The sequence below is a fragment of the Hippocampus zosterae genome, chromosome 9, assembly GCF_025434085.1.
Source record: "Hippocampus zosterae strain Florida chromosome 9, ASM2543408v3, whole genome shotgun sequence".
NCBI classification, from domain to species: domain Eukaryota; kingdom Metazoa; phylum Chordata; class Actinopteri; order Syngnathiformes; family Syngnathidae; genus Hippocampus; species Hippocampus zosterae.
In genome coordinates, this window is record NC_067459.1 from 17,414,539 (window position 1) to 17,434,278 (window position 19,740).

The following is a 19,740-nucleotide window of genomic DNA, read 5'->3' on the forward strand; positions in this document are numbered from 1 at the left end:
TAACAATAAGAAAATGGGTCCCCGGGTAATGGCAGTGGAGATTCACTACTTTCGAGGGCATGTAAATGATTTGGGGAGTGGTCGCGACAATGTGGAGCATACAAAAATGGGAGCAATCAGTTTTTAACAAATATTAACATGTCAAGGGACCTGTAAAACAAGCCCCCGCCCCCAATGTACACATGTAACAAAGAAGATAAAAAAATAAAATGACAAAAATAAAATCCGTATATATTCAGAGTGTGCACGACTCATGAGATTGACATCGAGGAAAAGGTGTGTCATCGGTATGACGTCACCGGCGTACCTGAGTTTCGGCTCAGGGAAGTGGGCGGGGTGAGGCCGAGGAAAGGAGGGGGGAGAAAAAAAAACACCAGGAAAGAAGAGTTCACGGGGACAAACTTTAGGCTTGTTGTTAGCTTCACATTTAAGCAGTGGTTTATTAAGAATACTACTGGTGACAATTACACAATTAGGGTTGGTTTGGAGGAGCGAAAGAAGAAAACGCTTAGTGGGGAAAAAATCAACTCATTTGGGCCAGAGGCCGACTGGCAACGGCGACTTCCTGGTTCGCGCAGGTACGTGAGATTATTTTATTCCACATGAGTGGAACATTTTACGCGCATTGGCTGCACTATATCTACCCCGTAAAATGCCATTCAAACTTGGGCGATGTTCGAAGCAGAATTAATTGGGAGCCTAGTTCCATCCGCCCCTCCGTCACCTTCGCGGCGGCAGTCTCGCCATGGCGGTGACGCCGCGACGTGTCCGCCTGAAGCCGTGGCTGGTCTCCCAGGTGGACAGCGGGAGATATCCCGGCCTGGAGTGGATCGACCGTGACGCCATGCGCTTTAGGATCCCGTGGAAGCACGCCACGCGTCACACGCCCCAACACGAGGACGAGGACACAATATTCAAGGTAAGCGATCACCAAAACTGGGTTTGCATGAAATTTTAGGTTCAATTAGTCAAAAGTGTGGGTCCCCCCACGTCCCGCGAACCACAAAAAGTTCAAAATCTTCATGTACTATATGTGAACTAGCTCAAGTTAACGATTAAATGCTAATTGAATCTCATTTCGATGTTAATTTTTTATTAACGACTCGAAAAATGGATGGATTTTAAAAACATGTCCTGCCATGACAAGACAAACAGGAGACTGCTGTGGCAGTAGGCGTGAGCGAAGAGTGTGTCAATCGTTGTCGTACATGCACGACAACGACTGACTGCAGTGAACAAATACAGTTAAAAAAAGTAACTCTTAGACCTTAAAAACAAAGTGTAAACATGTAATGGTGGTGTCCAAGGCGGATGGGTGCATTGCTGGTCTTGAGGAAACGCTTTTCCTCTTTGTTTTGGGAAAGTGAATTAGTTTGATGATTTTAAAGTGCTGAGATTATGCAAACATTGATTATTTTACCTCAGACCCTGTTTATGCCATTTTAATCAATGGCAGTGTTAGATTTTTTCCCCTTTTTTTTTTTTTTTTTTTAACATTTTTGGGATGGTGGTGTGATGGGAAACTCAAGCAAAGATTTTTTCCTTAAACTTCCGAAATGCAGGGATTTTGGTCGATGGCATTCTGCCTGACACTACAAAATAACATTTTGTTACGTTCCTCCAGGCGTGGGCTGTGGAGACGGGGAAATTCCAAGAAGGGTCTGATGAACCCGATCCTGCCAAGTGGAAAGCTCAGCTCCGATGTGCGCTAAACAAAAGCCGGGAATTCAACCTCATCTACGACGGAACCAAAGAGGTCCCGATGAATCCTTTAAAGATATATGACGTTTGTGACATCCTACAACCCTTAAGCAACCCAGGTAAATGAAATAATGAGTCTTTTGACAAACGCTTGTACTATTGTGTTTGGATATTTGTGAGTTTTGGGTCACTGAAAATTTGGGATGGCAATTGGTAACAATTTTGTGATTCTACTTATCGTTCCAACTCTCTTGTGAATTCTTATTGGGCGAGAGAATGAAATTGACATAAATGGGAACCAAGCACCATTTCCCGAAGTATGGGAAGAGAACAAAAAGTTAACACCACGGCTGACTATTTTTTTTCCATTGAATACATAAAAAAAAAAAAAGATCAGAATTTAAACGGAACATCTCATCATGTTTCTTTCCTCATTCATGCCTCTGGTTGGTTCAAATGGCAGAATGGCTTGGGGATGACGGCTTTTTTTTGGACAGTGGGGGTGGTTCTTATGCATGGGTGGTGTAATATAGTTTTAAGACCGCCATTCGTTAATAATCCACAGGTTCTTCGGATGCTGGTTCTTGGACTCCAGGTGAGGAAGATGGCGCGGAAGAGGACATTCCAGACACACCAGAATCTCTCCCTCCATACCCATCCAATGGTGAGAACTTAATTGACCTTCAAATTTTATTACACCCCTAAACTGACCAAAAAAAAGAAAGGGAGAAATTTTACCTTGGTTTGATGCTCAGAGCCGTCTCATTTCACCAACCAGGCACAAGTCCTCCTCCTCTCAACTTGTGGTCTCCTATGGGCTCTGAGTCCTCCATGCCGCCTGCAAGTTGTCCCCAATCTATTAAAGCGTGGCCCAAAGAGGAACCGATTAAAGTCTGGCCAAAACAGGAGCCTGCGGATGTGGAGATGCAACCCACGCCACTGGCTGAAATGCCCTCCGCCGCCGCTCTGGCTGACGCCTCGATGCAGGGGCCTACTCTTACCGACACTTTATTTGCTTCTCCGGAGATGTGGATCAGCTCCCTACCAAGTATGTCTGCACTAATTTGACTTCCTCGAAGCATGTGCACAATTATCACCAAGTGACCGTCACCCACTTGCAGCATCCTGAAGGCAAAGTAGTTCATCAAGTGCCAACAACAACAAGAGCTGTAGAAGAGGGAAGCCGACTAGCAAAACAAGTGCACCTTACATTTGCATCCAATGTAAAAATGTCAATTTTTATAAGATATCCTTTCTTTGTCCCACACTGGGGACATTTACAGCCTCCAGCAGCAAGAATGTGGGTAGAAAGAAGAAAAACAAAAAACAAACACAGTTCAATTAAGTGCAATATAAATCCAAAATGGATGAATCGCAGCGCTATTTACAATTGTTTTTCACACACATACATGGAACGCGTCTTTCACTCAGTGACCGACCTGGAGGTGCAGTTCCTGTACCGAGGGAGGGAGATGTGTCCTACCATCACCGTCAGCAACCCTCAGGGTTGCAGGCTCTTCTACGGCGACCTCGGACCCATGGTCAACCAGGAGGAGCTGTTCGGACCGGTCAGCCTGGAACAGCTGCGCTTCCCCACCACGGAGAACATCACCAACGACAAGCAGAGACTCTTCACAAACCGCCTGCTGGACGTGATGGACCGAGGTCTGATCTTGGAGGTGAGCGGCCACGATATCTACGCCGTCCGTCTGTGCCAGTGCAAGGTGTATTGGTCCGGCCCCTGTGCGCCAAATGCCTCCACGCCAAATCCTATTGAGCGGCAGACAAAGGTCAAACTGTTTTGCCTGGAGTCCTTTCTCAGTGGTGAGTTTCCTTTGCAGCCATCGTACAAAGTACTTCATCCTCTCGCAGTCCGAAATGTGAAAATACTTTTTTGGATGGTGCAGCCTCATCTATAATCGAAAGTGTTTCATGTGTCGCGTAGGTGTGATCGCCCACCAGCGCGGCCAAACCCCGAATCCCCCGCAATTTGAAATCAGCCTATGTTTTGGGGAGGAGTGGCCGGATGGACGGCCAACGGAGAGGAAACTTATCATGGTTCAGGTGAGAATTGAACTCTTCTGAAAGCCTTCTCGCAACAATATCAAGCGTGGATCAGATATTGCCACTGTATCACAAGTGTGACATGCAGTCTTGATCGCCTATTTGCCACTCTGCTTATTTGCCGATTATATTTAATTAATTAAATTTATTTTATTTTTGCCCGGGGCAGGGGTGGTCATCATCCTGTTATTTGCTGAAAAACTCACCCATTTGCTGTTTGTTGTGCTGAGGCCAAATTCCCGCCTGACATAAAAAAAATAAATTAATCTTTGGCATCTAAATGCAACTGTGAGCGTAGGAGCTTCATTTATACGGAAGTGGCCCTAGCTAATAGAAAAAGTCTGGTCTGCCGCCATCTTGTGGCATCTGTAAGCGATTATAATCCTTTGCCAAGGACACCAGTCACATATCAAATTATGAATTATTGTCATCTGGAAGAATAATGATTCCTCCGATGAATGAATTGGCCTTTGGCTTCCTCAACTAGAGCTCGACCAATATTGGATTTTGGGGGCAGAAAGAAAAGACGATCCAATATTAATTCAAATGAAATTCTCCATCAGGACATGCGTCACTGTTTTAAAAAAATATATTTATACATGCATTTGTTGAGGACCAATTGTATTGCTTTCCATTAAACTTTAAAACAAAAAACTTTTTAAATTTAACTGAAGATCAAATTTTCAAGCCAACCAACCTTCCACGATCGTTGCCGTTACCGCACGTGCATGTATATACAAACGTACTCTTGCACCCCCAACCCCCCTCCGCCAATCGACTCCCCTCTTTTTAAAAAAAACGAGTTTGACATCCCTGTTTTAAACCGACAACGTTCATCTCATTGCAGATCATTCCCGTGGTGGCTCGCATGATCACGGAAATGTTTTCCGGAGACAACACGCGATCCTTTGACAGCGGAAGCGTGCGCCTCCAGATCTCCATCCCCGATATTAAAGACAACATAGTGACCCATCTGAAACAGCTTTACTGCCTGCTGCACACCAACCAGGGCCAGGACGGCTGGGTTTTGCCTCCTGGCTCGGGCTTGAACCTCGTCCACACTCTGCAAGGCCAGTGAGCACCCTGACGGGCAACGGCAGGCACGGGTCCAATTTAGAGCTTGATTACACATCCTGCTAGCAAAGACGTTACTCATTAAGTCCTATTTAAAAGTCCCATCACTATCTCTCTATAATTTCGCGATGGTGTGTTTTTATTTTACTTTTAGTCGCTTCTCGTGCTCTGCTTCTCTGTACAGCGTGTGTGTATGTGTGTGCAGGAGCACGATATGGACGGGCCAAAGTCCTGCTTGCCGCTAAAGATAGTTTCGCATAGTTAATGACTTACAGAGATTGCCCTGTGTATCCTAAACATGTCAGCAAGTAGCCAAATTCTGCCGTTTTTACGACACAACTTTGAAAGCATCACATCAAGCTTGTGACTTAAACAATTGGGAGAATTTTCTTTTGTACGCCTCCCCAAAAATCCTCCATTCAACCATGCTTGGAAGTCACATTGAGCAAATGTAGACAGAAATGTGCTCGTCTTTGAGCTGTGCTTCAGTTTTGTCATCTATTGTGCCATTTAGAGTGAGTGTATATACACACATATATTTTTAATCCACTAATTGTATGCAAATCTTTGAATAACCATTGTTCAGGTTCATGGATCTGTTTTGAGATGGATGCTCCTGCACTTGGGGGTGCTGAGTTGTGTTTTGTGGTGTCTTTTACTCTGATTTTATGTAAAATAAAAATGTCACACGAGCTACTTTGAGGTCATGGATTACTTTCACTTCATCATAATGCCTTGGTTTAACTGTGAGAAAGTTGACTGATAATTGTTGCCGGAATCTCTCTAAACTTGTTTACGTCTGCGTCTTTACATTTTAACATTTTCAGGTTCAACATTTCAAGGAAATCGGTTTCTCATCACTTGTGAGCTGTTTAAATTTCATTTTATTCAATCTCTATAAAATCATAGACAGCATATCCATTATACTCAGTTTGAAACATTCCCTTTGTGACTGCATTCATACAAACATTTGTGGTAATTTACGTTTAAATTTATTAATTTCTTGCTTGTGGCAAATCAAAATCATTGTTTTTCTTGTTCTGAATGTTGTATTGGACATCCTCGTGTGGGTGTGTGTAAAATGAGGATCTAATGCTCGCCAAAGCACGTCAGTTAACAGTAGACTCGAGACTGTAAACAGTGTGCATTTCATCACTCGGCGATATATTTTTCAATTAATGTTTAACAGAGTGATTCCTTGGCTGGTGGGTGACAGCATAATAAACGGACCGGTGCTTTTGTTTTCAGGGCGGTCAGACAGTTTTTTTGTTGTTGTTTTTTTTTACTTTTGGCGTTTGAAGAGAAATGCGTTCACAAATGTCATCCGCATTTGTAGTTTTCATTTCACCAAGGCAACAATTAATTTTTCAAGATATAATCCAACGCCAAGCAAAAACTGTTTCACGTGTGTTTTAGTTCACCTGCGAGTGTATTTGACTTGTAGGCGGCGATTGTTTGCCCTGTTGTGTCGATTTGAGAATTTAACGTTCCACGCACGTAATCCCAATGAATCACACAGACCTGTCAAATTTATCGCGGTGGCAACTATTAAACATTTGTCCCTCCACGACTTTTCCCTATCGAATAACCTTTGCTCAGGTAGGATGCCACACCGAGAAACACAACTGTGTTCTTTCTCGCATTCGTTGTGTCACGCACGCTGGACTTTGTCTTGTGTCTTTATGGGGTAGTCGGAAGTGGTCACTCAAACTATGACTTGAATTTGTGCTGGATTTGAAATATTCCATAAGGGAGCATTGAAATTGGATTTGACGCACAAGGTAAGAACTCAGTAAATTGTGTAGTCATTTTGTTTTTCATTTAAATAATATACATTCCAATTATCTTTCAACAACCTCTTACCCAGTCATCAAAATTGGTCTGGCCCAGCTCTGTAAGGTGTTTTTAAAAAAGGTTTTTATTGCCCAAAAAACGACCACGTATAGTAAGGCGTTTTTTGACGAAGAAAACTACCATGTATATAAAGGCATTTTTAGCTGAAAAAAATGACCATGTGTCGCAAGGCGTTTTTAGCCGAAAAAAACGACCATGTATAGTAAGGTGTTTTTGGCCGAAAATAACCGACATGTATAGTTAGTAAGGCGTTTTTAGCCGAAAAAAACCCCGACCACGAATAGTAAGGTGTTTTGAGCCGAAAAAAACGACCGTGAACAGTAAGGCGTTTTGACAATAACAAAAAAACGACCATGTATAGTAAAGCGTTTTTAGCCGAAAAAAACGACCATGTATAGAAAGGCATTTATAGCCGAAAAAAAATACCATGTGTCGTAAGGCGTTTTTAGCCCCAAAAAAAAGACCATGTATCGTAAGGTGTTTTTAGCTGAAAAAAACGACTATGAATAGTAAGGCGTTTTTAGACGAAAACAAAGACTGTGTGTAGTAAGGCATTTTTAGCCCCAAAAAACGACCATGTATAGTAAGGCGTTTTTAGCCCCAAAAAACGACCATGGATAGTAAGCCATTTTTAGCCCAAAAAACGACCATGTATAGTAAGCCATTTTTAGCCGAGAAAAATGACCATGTGTCGTAAGGAGTTTTTAGCCCAAAAAACGACCATGTATAGTAAGCCATTTTTAGCCCAAAAAAACGACCATGTATAGAAAGCCATTTTTAGCCCCAAAAAACGACCATGTATAGTAAGCCATTTTTACCCCAAAAAACGACCATGTATAGTAAGCCGTTTTTAGCCCCAAAAAACGACCATGTATAGTAAGCCATTTTTAGCCTCAAAAAACCACCATGTATAGTAAGGAGTTTTTAGACAAAAAAAACGACCATGTATAGTAAGGCGTTTTTTGATGAAAAAAAACGACCATGTATAGAAAGGCATTTATAGCCGAAAAAAATGACCATGTGTCGTAAGGCGTTTTTAGCCCCAAAAAAAGACCATGTATCGTAAGGTGTTTTTAGCCGAAAAAACCGACTATGAATAGTAAGGCGTTTTTAGCCCAAAAAAAAAAAGACTATGTATAGTAAGGTGTTTTTTGACGAGAAAAACGACCATGTATAGAAAGGCATTTTTAGCCGAAAAAAATGACCATGTGTCGTAAGGCGTTTTTAGCCGGAAAAAAAACGACCATGTATAGTAAGGTGTTTTTGGCCGAAAATAACCGACATATAGTAAGGCGTTTTTAGCCCGAAAAAAACCCGACCACGAATAGTGAGGTGTTTTAAATCGAAAAAAAAAACACTAAGGCGTTTTAACAACAACAAAAAAACGACCATGTATAGTAAGGCGTTTTTAGCCGAAAAAAACGACTATGAATAGTAAGGCGTTTCTAGTCCAAAAAACCGACCATGTATAGTAAGGCGTTTTTAGCTGGAAAAAAAGACCATATATAGTAAGGCGTTTTTTTGCCCAAAAAAATGACCATGTATAGTAAGGCGTTTTTAGACGAAAAAAACGACCATGTATAGTAAGGCATTTTTAGCCCCCCCAAAAAACGACCATGTATAGTAAGGCGTTTTTAGCCCCAAAAAACGACCATGTATAGTAAAGTGTTTTAGTTTATACGAGTTACCTTGTTTTATGACACTCATGTGACACCGCAGGTGTGAGCGAGGATGTTCCGGAATGACAGTCCGCCGGGGAATGACACCAGCAGTTATGCAGGATCCATTCAGTCCAAGTATGTTCGTCATCCACGACATGGTTGAATTTGTTTTTGTTTTTTTTCTCCCTCCCTCCACTGAAGAAAAGCAATGCGTGCCTAAACCGTCTATTTCAGAAAGGCCTTTTATTGCGGGCAGCCTTGCATAACAATCTTGTTGTCTAACCGGTGTTTTAATAAGCCACACCTGTGAGGTGGATGAATTACCTCGGCAAAGGAGAAGTGCTAACTAAAAGATTTAGACCAAGATTTGAGAAAAACAGGTCTCTGTGCCTTAAAAAAAATCTAAAATATATGAGTTCATCTCAGGAAAAATTGGAGTGAAAATAAATGTATTCCATTTATCTTTTTGTTATGTAATTTGCTCTTGTTTGTTGTGACAGTGGCTACTCGTTCAGGGATGAAGTGTCTTCACTGGTGTCATCTATGTCGAGGCCCAGCGCAAAGTCGATATACCGTTAAGTCACCATACCGTACCATTTTTTGAGCAATTGTCGGATCGGTTTCACGAACCGCCGTGTTGTCGGCTCAACAGTGCAGCGGAAGGAGTACGCCGCCTCGATGAACAACACCATCAAGTATTTCCATTACAGAGTGGAGGTACCGTCTGAGTTATGCTTATTTTCAAAGGTCTCGTTGTGTCCACATCGCTACCTTGACAGTATTTCCGTTATTACAGCAGCGTTAATGCAAGTGTCATGTAATTGTCCAAGATTTTTGTCCAATTTACAAGGGAGCAATTGCAAGAAATAGGTGTGTCAGAAAAATCCCAGGACTGCCATCACAAAAGATATGCAGGTATACTTCAAACCCAAACTACGAATTTTCCCCCTTCTGAGTGGGGCGGACGATCGACCGACACGTCATCAAAGTGATCCACTGGCGTTAGTTTCAATTCATGCACGAGGAGAGGAAAACAGTTGTGGTGGTACGATTCAAGGCTGCTTCACCGTGACCTCACAATTGCTCAGAGTGCCTTGAGCATCTGACAGTTCCTGGCTGAGAATAACATCGCCGTGTTGTTGCACCCTCCCTACTCACTCAACCTAATTCCGTGTGGACAACATCAAGATGGCAGTGACGGAGCTGCGGCGAATCCGAGAATAATCCTGACAGGGTTTCATGAAGGCATAACAGAGAAGGATGGGAAAGTGCATGAGTACTTTGAAGGGGAGGACTTTTAGTTAGTCGTTACGATTTGAAATATACTCTGTCTTTTGGGATTCCAGTCCTGGATTTGTTCGAGCACACCTCGTTTTCTTAGTTTCCCAAAGACACATTTAATGGCTTAATGCACTCCACCAGCCCAAATGAATGACACCAATTGAACGTTTGAATTCGAAAAGTGATCACTCCTGCTGATGGCTGTTAGAAAAACTCTGCTACTGAAAAGAGAGAGTTCTTAAAATCACTTTTGAGTTCTCTGGCCTGTGTATTGTGCAAGCAAACTGGAATTTGAAGCATTCAAAAATATCTCGATTTGATACTAGTGAAGAACTGATGATGCTCGTCAAAAGCTTCAAAACTACTGCAATAAAACAAGCAACAACAAAAAAAACCACAAAGAGGAAGGGTAGTCAAATCGAAAAAAGGTCCGAGGGGGTTAACAATGTGCTGCTGCTGCTGTTGTTGTTGTTGCATGTCAGCATCTACTCACATGCGACCTGGATGGCGAGGAGCTGCGAGGCTTCACCGACTGTGTGGACAGGCTCAATCTACTCGACAAGATGGGTCGAGTGTGGGGCCAGAACATGCTGCTGGAGGTCAACGGACCCGATCTGCTGCTCACCGACACCGAGACCAAGGTTGCTGACACCCGCTCATGTGGATGCCTTGTTCAATAGGGCCTGTTTGCCATAGACGGGGGGAGGCGGGGCTAATCGAGAATGAAGAACAATAACAATAATAAAAAAAATAATGTCGGACTTTTTCTCAGGAAGTGCTGGAGTCTATTCATCTGTGTGACATCGTGGAGCTAAAAGCTGTGTTGGACACGACGGCTTCCAACTCGCTCCTAGCGGTGATGGTCAAACCCAGCAGGAAACGCGTGATGAGCGTCTTCCTGTTCCACTGCGACGACGTCAGGGTGAGAAGAGACCATCCAAACACCCTTTAACGGAGTGATTCTCAAAATCTTGCACCAGGACGCCTGTAATTCATATCTTGTCATAAGCGCTAAGGGGCCAAAAAATATTATTGCCCGCCTGGTGGTCCAGTGGTTAGCGCGCCGACCTCACAGTGCAGAGGTCGTGGGTTCGATTCCGGCTCTGGCCTTCCTGTGCGAAGTTTTCTCCTCGTGCCTGCGTGGGTTTTCTCCGGGTACTCCAGGTTCCTCCCACATTCCAAAAAACATGCATAGCAGGCTGATTAAATACTCTAAATTGTCTCGAGCTGTGAGTGTGAGCACGGATGGTTGTTCGTCTCTGTGTGCCCTTTGATTGGCTGGCAACTGGTTCAAGGTGACCCCCGCCTAATACCCGAGGACAGCTCGAATAGGCTCCAACACCCCCGTGACCCTTGTGAAGACAAGCAGATTAGAAAATGGATACATATTTCATTGTCAATGAATCAATTATTGAATTATCTTCTGCCTATTATTGGGATACACATTGGTTGAAAAAAAATCCAGATGGTAGGGCCCCAAGTAAATAAAATTAAAAAAAAACAAACTTTGAGAGCAACTGTGAGCCACCATGACGTGAGCCCAATAATAAAATATCACATCTTGCTTCCAGGCTGATTACGTCCAAAGGGCTCTTTCACAAGCGCGTTTAAGGTAGGCGGGACAACCATCATAAAATCCGCCGAGCCCTCTTTGTCTTTGAATTGATGGCGACGCTTCTGACTCAACAGCGCAAGACATGAAGAAGCGCAAAGTCATAGTCAAGTTGAACCCAAAGAGTGGGCCCCTCCCGATTACAACGGTGAGCTTATTCAGAATCTGTACCGACAATAATGACACAGCATTTGTATAAATCTGCTTTTGCTCGCCCATTTAGAGGACACTGACCTGGTAGTAGCTCCGAGGGATGTTGATGACCAGGAGGAAGAGATGCACGAGGAAGAAGAAGAGGAGGAGGCCTCCATCAGAGAAGAAACTTTGCCACCACGACGGCCTTACACGGAATTGGACAGAAACGTGGTCTGTAAAAAAAAAAAAAAAAAGAGACTCAAGGGCCCCGCCTCAGCTCTGGCGTGAAACCTCACGTCCGTGTTTTTTCAATACTTGAACAACTGTTCATCATCTTTCCGTTTCGACGCTGTAGGACATCTTGAATCATATCATCAACGACATTGAGATCTTCATGGGGAAGGTGGCCGGCGTCGCAGCGAAAAACGCAAAGAAAAAGAAGAAAAAAAACAAAGGAAAAGGTTTGGGAACAGAGACGTTTTGATGACACGTGTTCATTTTAAATTACAGATTCATTGCATATTCAAAATAAAAAGAAGCCTAAAATGCGTCTTGGTTGTGTTTTGTTTGTCAGTCATGGTCGGCATGCCCCCAACAGAAGAGTTTGAAGAGTGCCTCCAGAAGATCAAATGTGGTTTCAACCTTCTGGTGTGTGCCCTTGACACCATTCCGTTATTTATCTCAGCTTTCACCACACACAAAAAAAACCCCCAACAACAACAAAAATAACTGAAAAAAAGTCTTTTTTTGGGGGGGTTCTTTATTGGATGCCTAAAAGAAATTGTGTCTCTGTGTCCACAGGTGGAGCTGAAGGGAAAGATCGATAACCCCAGTGTGTCCGAATTTGTGCACTGCTTCTTCTCTTCGTTAGCATTTGTAAGTTGCACTCTAAAGAAAAACAAACAAGAAAATATTTTAAACTACTCCCCCTGAAAGATTTTGAAAAAAAAAATAGCCGAATATGCGCACCTGCGCATGCCGAACCGCATGCGGGGGTCAACAATAGAGAAAAAGGACATCCACACATTAGCGGAGAAAAATGCACATTCAACATTTCTCAAATCATTCTTGACCTCAAAATGGGCAAAATTGCGAATTTTGCAAGAATTGCACATTTTCCTTGAAAATCTCAAATGAATGCAGAATTGAAATAACCCCTTAACATTGATCAACTGATTTGAATAACTTCAAAATGTTGAATATTCCCCAAAATCCTGCAAAAACAGGAGTCCACGTTTTCATGACGAGAAATTTTACAAACGTATCCTATAACACGATTTTTCTCACTACCCCCCTTGCCCTCAAATCTCCTAATCCATAATTCCTGCATTTCAAATCCATTCCACAACATTTCAGCTCACCCGCCTTCATGCAGATTTTGAACACAAATGACAATTTTTACAGAAGCGGCCATTTCTAATTATATTTATAAACCTTCTCGGGCGTACCTCATTTTGCGACTTGCGCTCACCAGATTGTGGCTCAGTGCTCCGAGGACGTGCCTCCGAGCATCGTTGCTCCCCTGCTGACTCCTCAGTGTATCTGCCTCATGAGCGAGGAGGCCTCCGCGGAGGAGGACCAGCTGTGGCAATCTTTGGGAGACGCGTGGAATATCCCAAGGTAGAGGACGTAGTTGACCGACAGTATTCGAAATGCCAGATTATTTTTGAAGTCCACATATTGAAGAATTTTACCCTGATATTTTTCATGAATTCAGTTTATTCATTTTTGGAGCAGGTTTGTTAGGGGTTTTTTTTTGGTTTGATTTATTTTTTATGCTTAGTTTTTTAGTTTAGGTTTTATTAGTTTTAGTATTAGATTTATTAGATTTTTTAATATAGTTAAAAAAAAATTATAAATTGTCATGTGCAAGATAAAAAAAAGGGTCACAAAGCAAACGTTAACATCGAAATATGCATTAAAAACAAACCTTGAAAGCTGATGTATGATTTAATTTTTGTTCTAGTGATAATTAGTTGTATTGATGTAAGATGTAGTTTCAGTTTTCGTTAATTTTTTTTTTCGTTCATGAAACTGTTTATCCAATTGCAGTTTTAGTTATTTTGTTAGTTTCCGTTAACTATGGTAGCGTTGCTTAACACAGGCTGTACATTTTTTCAAGCCTCCAAAATTACAATTTTATCCGAATAAGCATTGTGACTTTTTCCACCTCATACTTCAACTTTTTCATTTTTTTCTAAGAATATTCTTACGTTTATGCAGTGGTGTGCAAACTACAGTGGATGTATATCAAAAGTGTGAATTTACTTATTTTAATGTTGGTCCTTGATTTAATTTTCATACAATTCAGATTTTATTCTGGTCGAAATGTTGCAGCCCTTCTTATCAATATTTTCACTTTATTTCACATAGATGTATGATTTTCTTTAAAAAAAAAGGGTTAGTAGATTGTGCAAGTGAATGGTAGCTTATGGAACAGCCAGTCTATATCTTGGCACTTCAAAGTGTTTCTTACTTTGGCACAGCACTAAATGGCCCGAGGATGACGAGGACATCCCGACATACACTCTGGCATTCTTTGACGGCTGGCAGCCTCCCGAGGTCAGGGAGGCCCCTGCAGCCGCCACGGAGACCCCGGTGAAGGTGCAGGAGGTTCAACGGCCCCCGTCCAGCAAGGTGCACCCTCATACATCCTCTCTTTAGTCGATGGGGAAAATATACTGAAGAAAAGACCAAGAGGGCATTTGCTTTGCGTGTGTAGACAACCACCAAGAAGATGCCGTCGCCACCTGCAACACCAACACAGCTTGCAAGAATACCTGTAAGGTACACGGCCAAGTTGCGGGAGAAGAAGCTCCGTCGCATGCGCGTCATGCACGACTTCATCTCCAGGAACAACAGAGAGCTGACCATCAGGAAAGGCGAAGTCGTGGAGGTGCCACATCGTCCCAACTGTTTCAAATCTCAAATTCAGACGAAATGATAACGAGAAAATGCTTGGTGCATTCCCATAGCTGCTGGACGTGTCCAAGCTGTGGTGGAAAGTGAGGAACAGCAGAGGAGAAGAAGGTTTCGTACCCAACAACGTCCTCACGGAAAATGAACAACAAGCTGATGACATGGTGGCGGCAATGGCACGTTGCAATTTTATACAACATTTGCACTTATTATATAATTTATCTACGCTATCTTATACTGTATTTTAAACCAACCAAGAACCACATGGATTCTTTTTAGGGAATGAACGATGCAGCCATATATGACATTACATGTTGCTGTTTAAATGTAACATGACGTTCCCAGAAACTGAGTGAACTGTGTTTGTTTACAGACTAAGCTTGACGGCAAAGTAGTTACACTTTTATTAAACATGATCTGTGTGGGAACCTGACTAACACTTGTCAACAAATGTTTATGACATTTTTTAAATCTGAGATACGAGTATACTTTTCTAGATGATTTCTTTGCCTTCATTCCAAATCTGCCCTCATTTCTTAAGATTTTCATAAGAATATAATAACAGTAAGATAATACAGTAGGAGTATATTTAGTCATATACTGCATATGAATTAAGGGTTAGGTTCAGCAACAGGTGGATTTTTTTTTCCTCCCTGAAACGTAGCTATAAATTACAAAGCATGGTAAAATCCATATCGCGCAAGCTTTTATAGGTCAAACTTCAAAACAGAGTGTTACTGAATCTTCTCTCTCCTTCCTCAGCCAACCGGAAGCTCTCCTGTCTTAGGCAAGAAGTCCAAACCTGCTGAGGTGAAAGCCTGGCTTGAACACATGGGCTTCACCAAGATGTGAGTACGGTCCGTCACTCACAACAATTGCAGGGACACTTAACAGTACATCGAACGAGAGCAACCGTCAATATGACGTATCGTTAATCTGCATCATGCTAAACTACAGCCTCCAATTTGATTTGCAAAATGACAAATTTTTTTCACTGATCATGTCTTAAGTATTAGTCTTGAGTCATAATGTTTTGTTTTTTAGGGGGTTTTTTTTGCGCAACATATTTTTTTGTAAAATCTAAAGAGCTTTAGCTGGACTGTTGTACTTACACATTGCATTTGAATCCGTGTTGGTTGCCTCACACGTCTGATTTTAACATAAATTCTTGTTCTTCGTCTGTGCGTGCAGCACAGTGCGCTGTTTGGGTGTGCTGAGCGGCTCCATGCTCCTCAGCATGACCCGAGAGGAACTGAAGACAGTGTGTCCAGAAGAAGGCGGGAGGGTGTTCTTCCAATTACAAGCAGTCCGTTCTGCCGCCCTGGCTGTGAGTACCAACTTGTTCCTTCATTTTCCAGGGAGACGAATGACAGACAAATTCTATGTGTGTGACAATTACGCTGTTTCTTCTCCGTTTTCTTCACAACCGTAGGCTGCAAACTGAGCTGGCGAGTTGTCATGGAGGAAAACATCACCAGAGGCGGCCCACAACAGCCAAACCTGTCATTTTTACGCTGGCACTTTTCACTTTAAAAATCTTGACTATTATACTCTCACCGGACTTCAAAATGTTGCATTTACAAAGATGATCACATTAGCTTTTGATTGGCGCTGCCAGAGAGGCATTAATTTAACAATACTGTATATTTATTGGTTCGTCATAGTTTTTCTAAATCCAGCACAACCCTTATCCTCACTAAGTTTACTGGGTCTGTCCCAGCTAACTCTGGACAACTATTCACAACTTTAACCAATTTAAACTCTTCATGCATGTTTCTGAAATGTCGGAAGAAACGAATACCCAGAAAAAAGCGGGAAAGGCTGAACCTGAGATTCGAACTCTGTATCTTAGAATTTTGAGGCAGATGTGCAAACCACTATTGTACAGTCCTGCTCTGGGTTTACTAATACTGTACATGTTTTTTTTTTTAATTCATCTACAGTCAGAACAAAATATGACCTCAGAGTGAGAAAGTATTCAAACGCCAACTCCATTAATTGACACATCTTCCAGGTGTAAATGCCAGTTTTAAATTCGCACTGTACAATACACCCATGGCAGAAAATTGTTAGCAACGTTCAACGTGATCGCTGATGTTTGCTATTCAACTTGAGTCCTGTGGGTGTCTGTGGCTTTCGTTTCAAACGGATGCCTGAAACGCATCAAGACTTTTCGACCATCTGTTCCCTTCAGTCAGGGCTTGCAAGGCCTTCTCTAAATGCTGTCATTAGCACTAACTATGCAACCTAAATCCTATTTGTACAATGAAGTTGTATTATTTTGCTCAGAATTGCCTATTCTCTTCTTTTTGAAGCGTTTACCTGATGCTGCTTTCATCTTATGGACGGTAGATTTTTAAATTATTATTAGTAATGATTTGGATGATATTTTAGCAAGCTTACCGACAAGCATGTGAGCAATTTCTGTCTTCTTGTTTGGTCAGAGCAAAACTATTTGGCAGGGAAGGAGACCAAAAACACGTTAGCCTGCTCTGTTTAGCGCTTCAAAGCGAAAAGGTGACATCCGGTGGACAAAAAAAGAATTGCAATTTTATGAAAATCCCCTTCGGAGAAACCGAGAAATAAAAAAAAAAAACATAGCAATCACAACAGTACATTATGAAGAAACGTGCTTTATTTTAAGCAGTCAGACATAACATGTTAACTCTCTTCAAAGATTTGCGAATCGATTGTTTGCTGATAATTTCCCTACTGCAGTTGTTGATAGTGGGCAGAAATAAAGGCATCGGAACACTTGGTTAGCAAACTACGGGTTTACGGATTTAACATCTGAATTCTTTTTCGAAAACTGTGATTCGTGTAATGTGACGAGAAAAATACAAGACAACTACAGGATTAGGAATTCTGAGGTAGGACGAGCTACATTGTGTTACGTAGTGATCGGGAAATGAAAACACACCACTCACTCTACGTAGCACAGACCGTAGCAACCCCTAATACGTCAGACAATAGGCAATCAAATTAAAATTTGACATTACCTTAAGAACCTTTTCTTTACTGACAGTCTAAAATGATTGATCAATCCCTGTCACTTCTTGCTATTGGGGGTGGGGGATAAATCCTGGTTTGATTATACAAATTTTTGATTATATTATATTTTGATTATACAAATTGTATGTTGGTCAACCCTGGAAGGATGGCTTGTTGGAACACATTTGTTTCTCTTTGAGCTACAAAATTGGTGAAATCTGCAGTAGCCTAAAACACTTTCAACTCGAGAGGCATTTTTGAATGAATGCCACAACGCGTATAATTACTGATTTAATTGTTGCCTAATGGAACACAAATATGAACCATGCATGTGTGTCGCCACCTACTGGTAAATTGACGGTTTTCAAACTAACCAAAGAACCGAAATTACATTCGATACCACAAAATAAGATCTTTTATGAGTTAAAAATATTGTTTGAAAAAATAATTGTATATTATTTCTATATTGTACAGTATTTTTTATTGATTCAAAGCAGCGATTCACAACCAGTGCTTAAGAGATTATCAGACGTGCAATGGAAAATTATACAAATGTACCTAACTGGACCGAAAACTATCAATTCACTGCAAATACTGTGTCTTTGTTCAAGTATTCATTGCGAGCTATGTATAGTGACAGGCAAAACAATTAAATGATCTTCCACTAGAGGGCAACAGCTGCATCATTAAACCGTGTTTATCGACTTTTTGGGACATGACTTTCTGATGTAAAATATACACTTTTACTGACTAAATGTTTGGAAACACTTATATAAAAATAATTCTAAATTAGGAGACATCTCAATGGAGGTAAGAAATCATGCATGATGGAAAATGTACTTTTGTCATCCCGTTGGCTGTTTGTCATTGCAAGGAAACCCGTCTGCCGTCTAATAAAACAAGCAACATAAAAAATAAGAGTTAAGCAATCACAATGACCAAGTGGCAACGTAATCATGATGAACATGAACAATCAGATTAATGATGACAAAAAAACTTAATGTACGCATTTAAAAGTACACTTTGTATATAAGGCCAACAGTCTCATACTTCGCGGCAGATTCACCTCTGCAGTGCGCCTCATTAGCTTCGCATAGCAGCTCAATGCCAAGAAGGAGGGAAACAAAGTGATGAGAAACTGGTCACGTCTTTTGGTTCACTTTCACATCTTCTAAAAGCTACAAGAAAGATTTCCACTCTGCGAAGGCAATAATCATCAGCAATGATTAATACTGTCTGAGGTGTATTGAACTTCCCTGCTGTCTGATGATATGTGCTTGTTTATTGATGCAGAGTGTATTGAAATTCGGTATAGTGTTCCTCCACATATTCGCAAATTCATGCGGACTTTATCTGCTTGTGCCATATTTTAAGTATTGCTCTGGCGCCATCTTGTGACATGTTGGTGTCAAGAAATTACATCGACATAAGGGGCTGTCTGATTGAAAAGTGGTGCTTTGTCACCATCTTGTGGCATCTGTAGGCACCAAACATTTTTAACAGAGGAATCACTTACTGTGCGGGCAGGGCTTGGGACCTATGCCCCGCGAATAGTGAGGGAGCACTGTACAATGGTGCCTTGAGTTGAATTTAATTAGTTCTGTGCCCATGATCATAACTCTCATATCTTAAATTATATTTCCCAAATGTTCCACCCCTCCCACCCAGAAAAAAAAGCTTTTTAATTAAGAAGATGGTACTCTTGAACATTGTACCTTGTAAAATGATGTAGTCATAAAGAGCAGAACCAAACAGCTTGTGCATCATGATTAAGCGCAGTTCTTTATGGGGTGTGTGACTTGGCCACCAGGACGCAGCAAAATACAGCCACGAAGACACAAACAAAGAAGACTCTCCCGATTACTGTATGTGACTTGGTAAGCTGTCGTCGTAATAGTTGTTCTTCGCAGAGGATAAAGAATAGGTGAGCATTGTGGCCTCTACTTGTGCTGATGCAGTTTGTCTCCAAATACCATATCTCTATAACGAACAGACACCATTTGTTAGCCCCTAGTTGCATTTTGCATTATTACCATTAAGGTAAGCGGACTCAAGGCAAAGCTAGGTGGTCGTTTTAAATGCATGTGAAAAAGTCGGCTCAGTTGTATCTCAAGGTATCACTAGGCTTGCTGTTGAATCCTTCACATACATGCTTAATGGCCTGAATTACATTATCGACTGGGTGAGAGGTTATAGGTCATCCTACAGGTGACACACAAGTATTTGAAGTGTGACATGTCAAGTTGGAATCGCTGCAAGAGGCAAGCAACAGAACTAAACGTGACCCAGCACGGTGTGCTCATATGCGGTCAATGAGCAGACAGAAAAACTAAATATACCATTCAAAAAGTTTGGATGTCACTTAGAAAAATCTTTATATTCCTGTAGAACAAGTTTTTTTTAAAGCACATTAATAATTTCAAGACCAGTGAATCTCATTTGGGTCAG

The 19,740-nt window shown here is 41.6% G+C and overlaps 2 protein-coding genes across 6 annotated transcripts; both read left to right on the plus strand.

Moving 5' to 3' along the window:
• The first annotated feature begins 368 nt into the window (after positions 1 to 368).
• Positions 369 to 5,532, plus strand: irf6 (interferon regulatory factor 6). Its single transcript, XM_052076833.1, has 8 exons — positions 369 to 582; positions 739 to 919; positions 1,625 to 1,820; positions 2,267 to 2,365; positions 2,480 to 2,749; positions 3,133 to 3,525; positions 3,647 to 3,765; positions 4,613 to 5,532. The coding sequence occupies exons 2-8, from the start codon at positions 746 to 748 to the stop codon at positions 4,841 to 4,843; spliced, it is 1,482 nt and encodes a 493-aa protein (XP_051932793.1). The 5' UTR covers positions 369 to 582; positions 739 to 745; the 3' UTR covers positions 4,844 to 5,532.
• Positions 5,533 to 6,371: 839 nt separating this feature from the next.
• On the plus strand, positions 6,372 to 18,974 carry eps8l3a (EPS8-like 3a). Of its 5 annotated transcripts, XM_052076829.1 has the most exons (20): positions 6,372 to 6,438; positions 6,531 to 6,620; positions 8,413 to 8,489; positions 8,855 to 8,928; positions 9,007 to 9,071; positions 10,118 to 10,276; positions 10,408 to 10,557; positions 11,207 to 11,247; positions 11,325 to 11,395; positions 11,471 to 11,613; positions 11,738 to 11,843; positions 11,957 to 12,030; positions 12,184 to 12,258; positions 12,857 to 13,002; positions 13,869 to 14,019; positions 14,105 to 14,278; positions 14,358 to 14,477; positions 15,064 to 15,149; positions 15,493 to 15,628; positions 15,734 to 18,974. In XM_052076829.1, exons 3-20 carry the CDS (start codon positions 8,425 to 8,427, stop codon positions 15,743 to 15,745), a joined length of 1,848 nt encoding a protein of 615 aa, XP_051932789.1. In that variant the 5' UTR covers positions 6,372 to 6,438; positions 6,531 to 6,620; positions 8,413 to 8,424; the 3' UTR covers positions 15,746 to 18,974. The 5 variants fall into 5 exon arrangements, with proteins under 5 accessions (XP_051932789.1, XP_051932787.1, XP_051932790.1 ...); XM_052076827.1 differs by lacking the exon at positions 6,531 to 6,620; XM_052076830.1 differs by lacking the exon at positions 6,531 to 6,620 and having other exon boundaries at positions 14,358 to 14,465.
• Positions 18,975 to 19,740: the final 766 nt, after the last annotated feature.

Coding starts and splice junctions, on each gene's coding strand:
- eps8l3a (XM_052076829.1), top strand. CDS start 8,425: ATGTTCCGGAATGACAGTCCGCCGGGGAATGACACCAGCAGTTATGCA. Junction 10,558..11,206: donor TCCACTGCGACGACGTCAGG/GTGAGAAGAGAC, acceptor TCTTGCTTCCAG/GCTGATTACGTCCAAAGGGC. Junction 11,614..11,737: donor CGGAATTGGACAGAAACGTG/GTCTGTAAAAAA, acceptor TCGACGCTGTAG/GACATCTTGAATCATATCAT.
- irf6 (XM_052076833.1), top strand. CDS start 746: ATGGCGGTGACGCCGCGACGTGTCCGCCTGAAGCCGTGGCTGGTCTCC. Junction 1,821..2,266: donor ACAACCCTTAAGCAACCCAG/GTAAATGAAATA, acceptor AATAATCCACAG/GTTCTTCGGATGCTGGTTCT. Junction 3,766..4,612: donor GGAAACTTATCATGGTTCAG/GTGAGAATTGAA, acceptor ATCTCATTGCAG/ATCATTCCCGTGGTGGCTCG.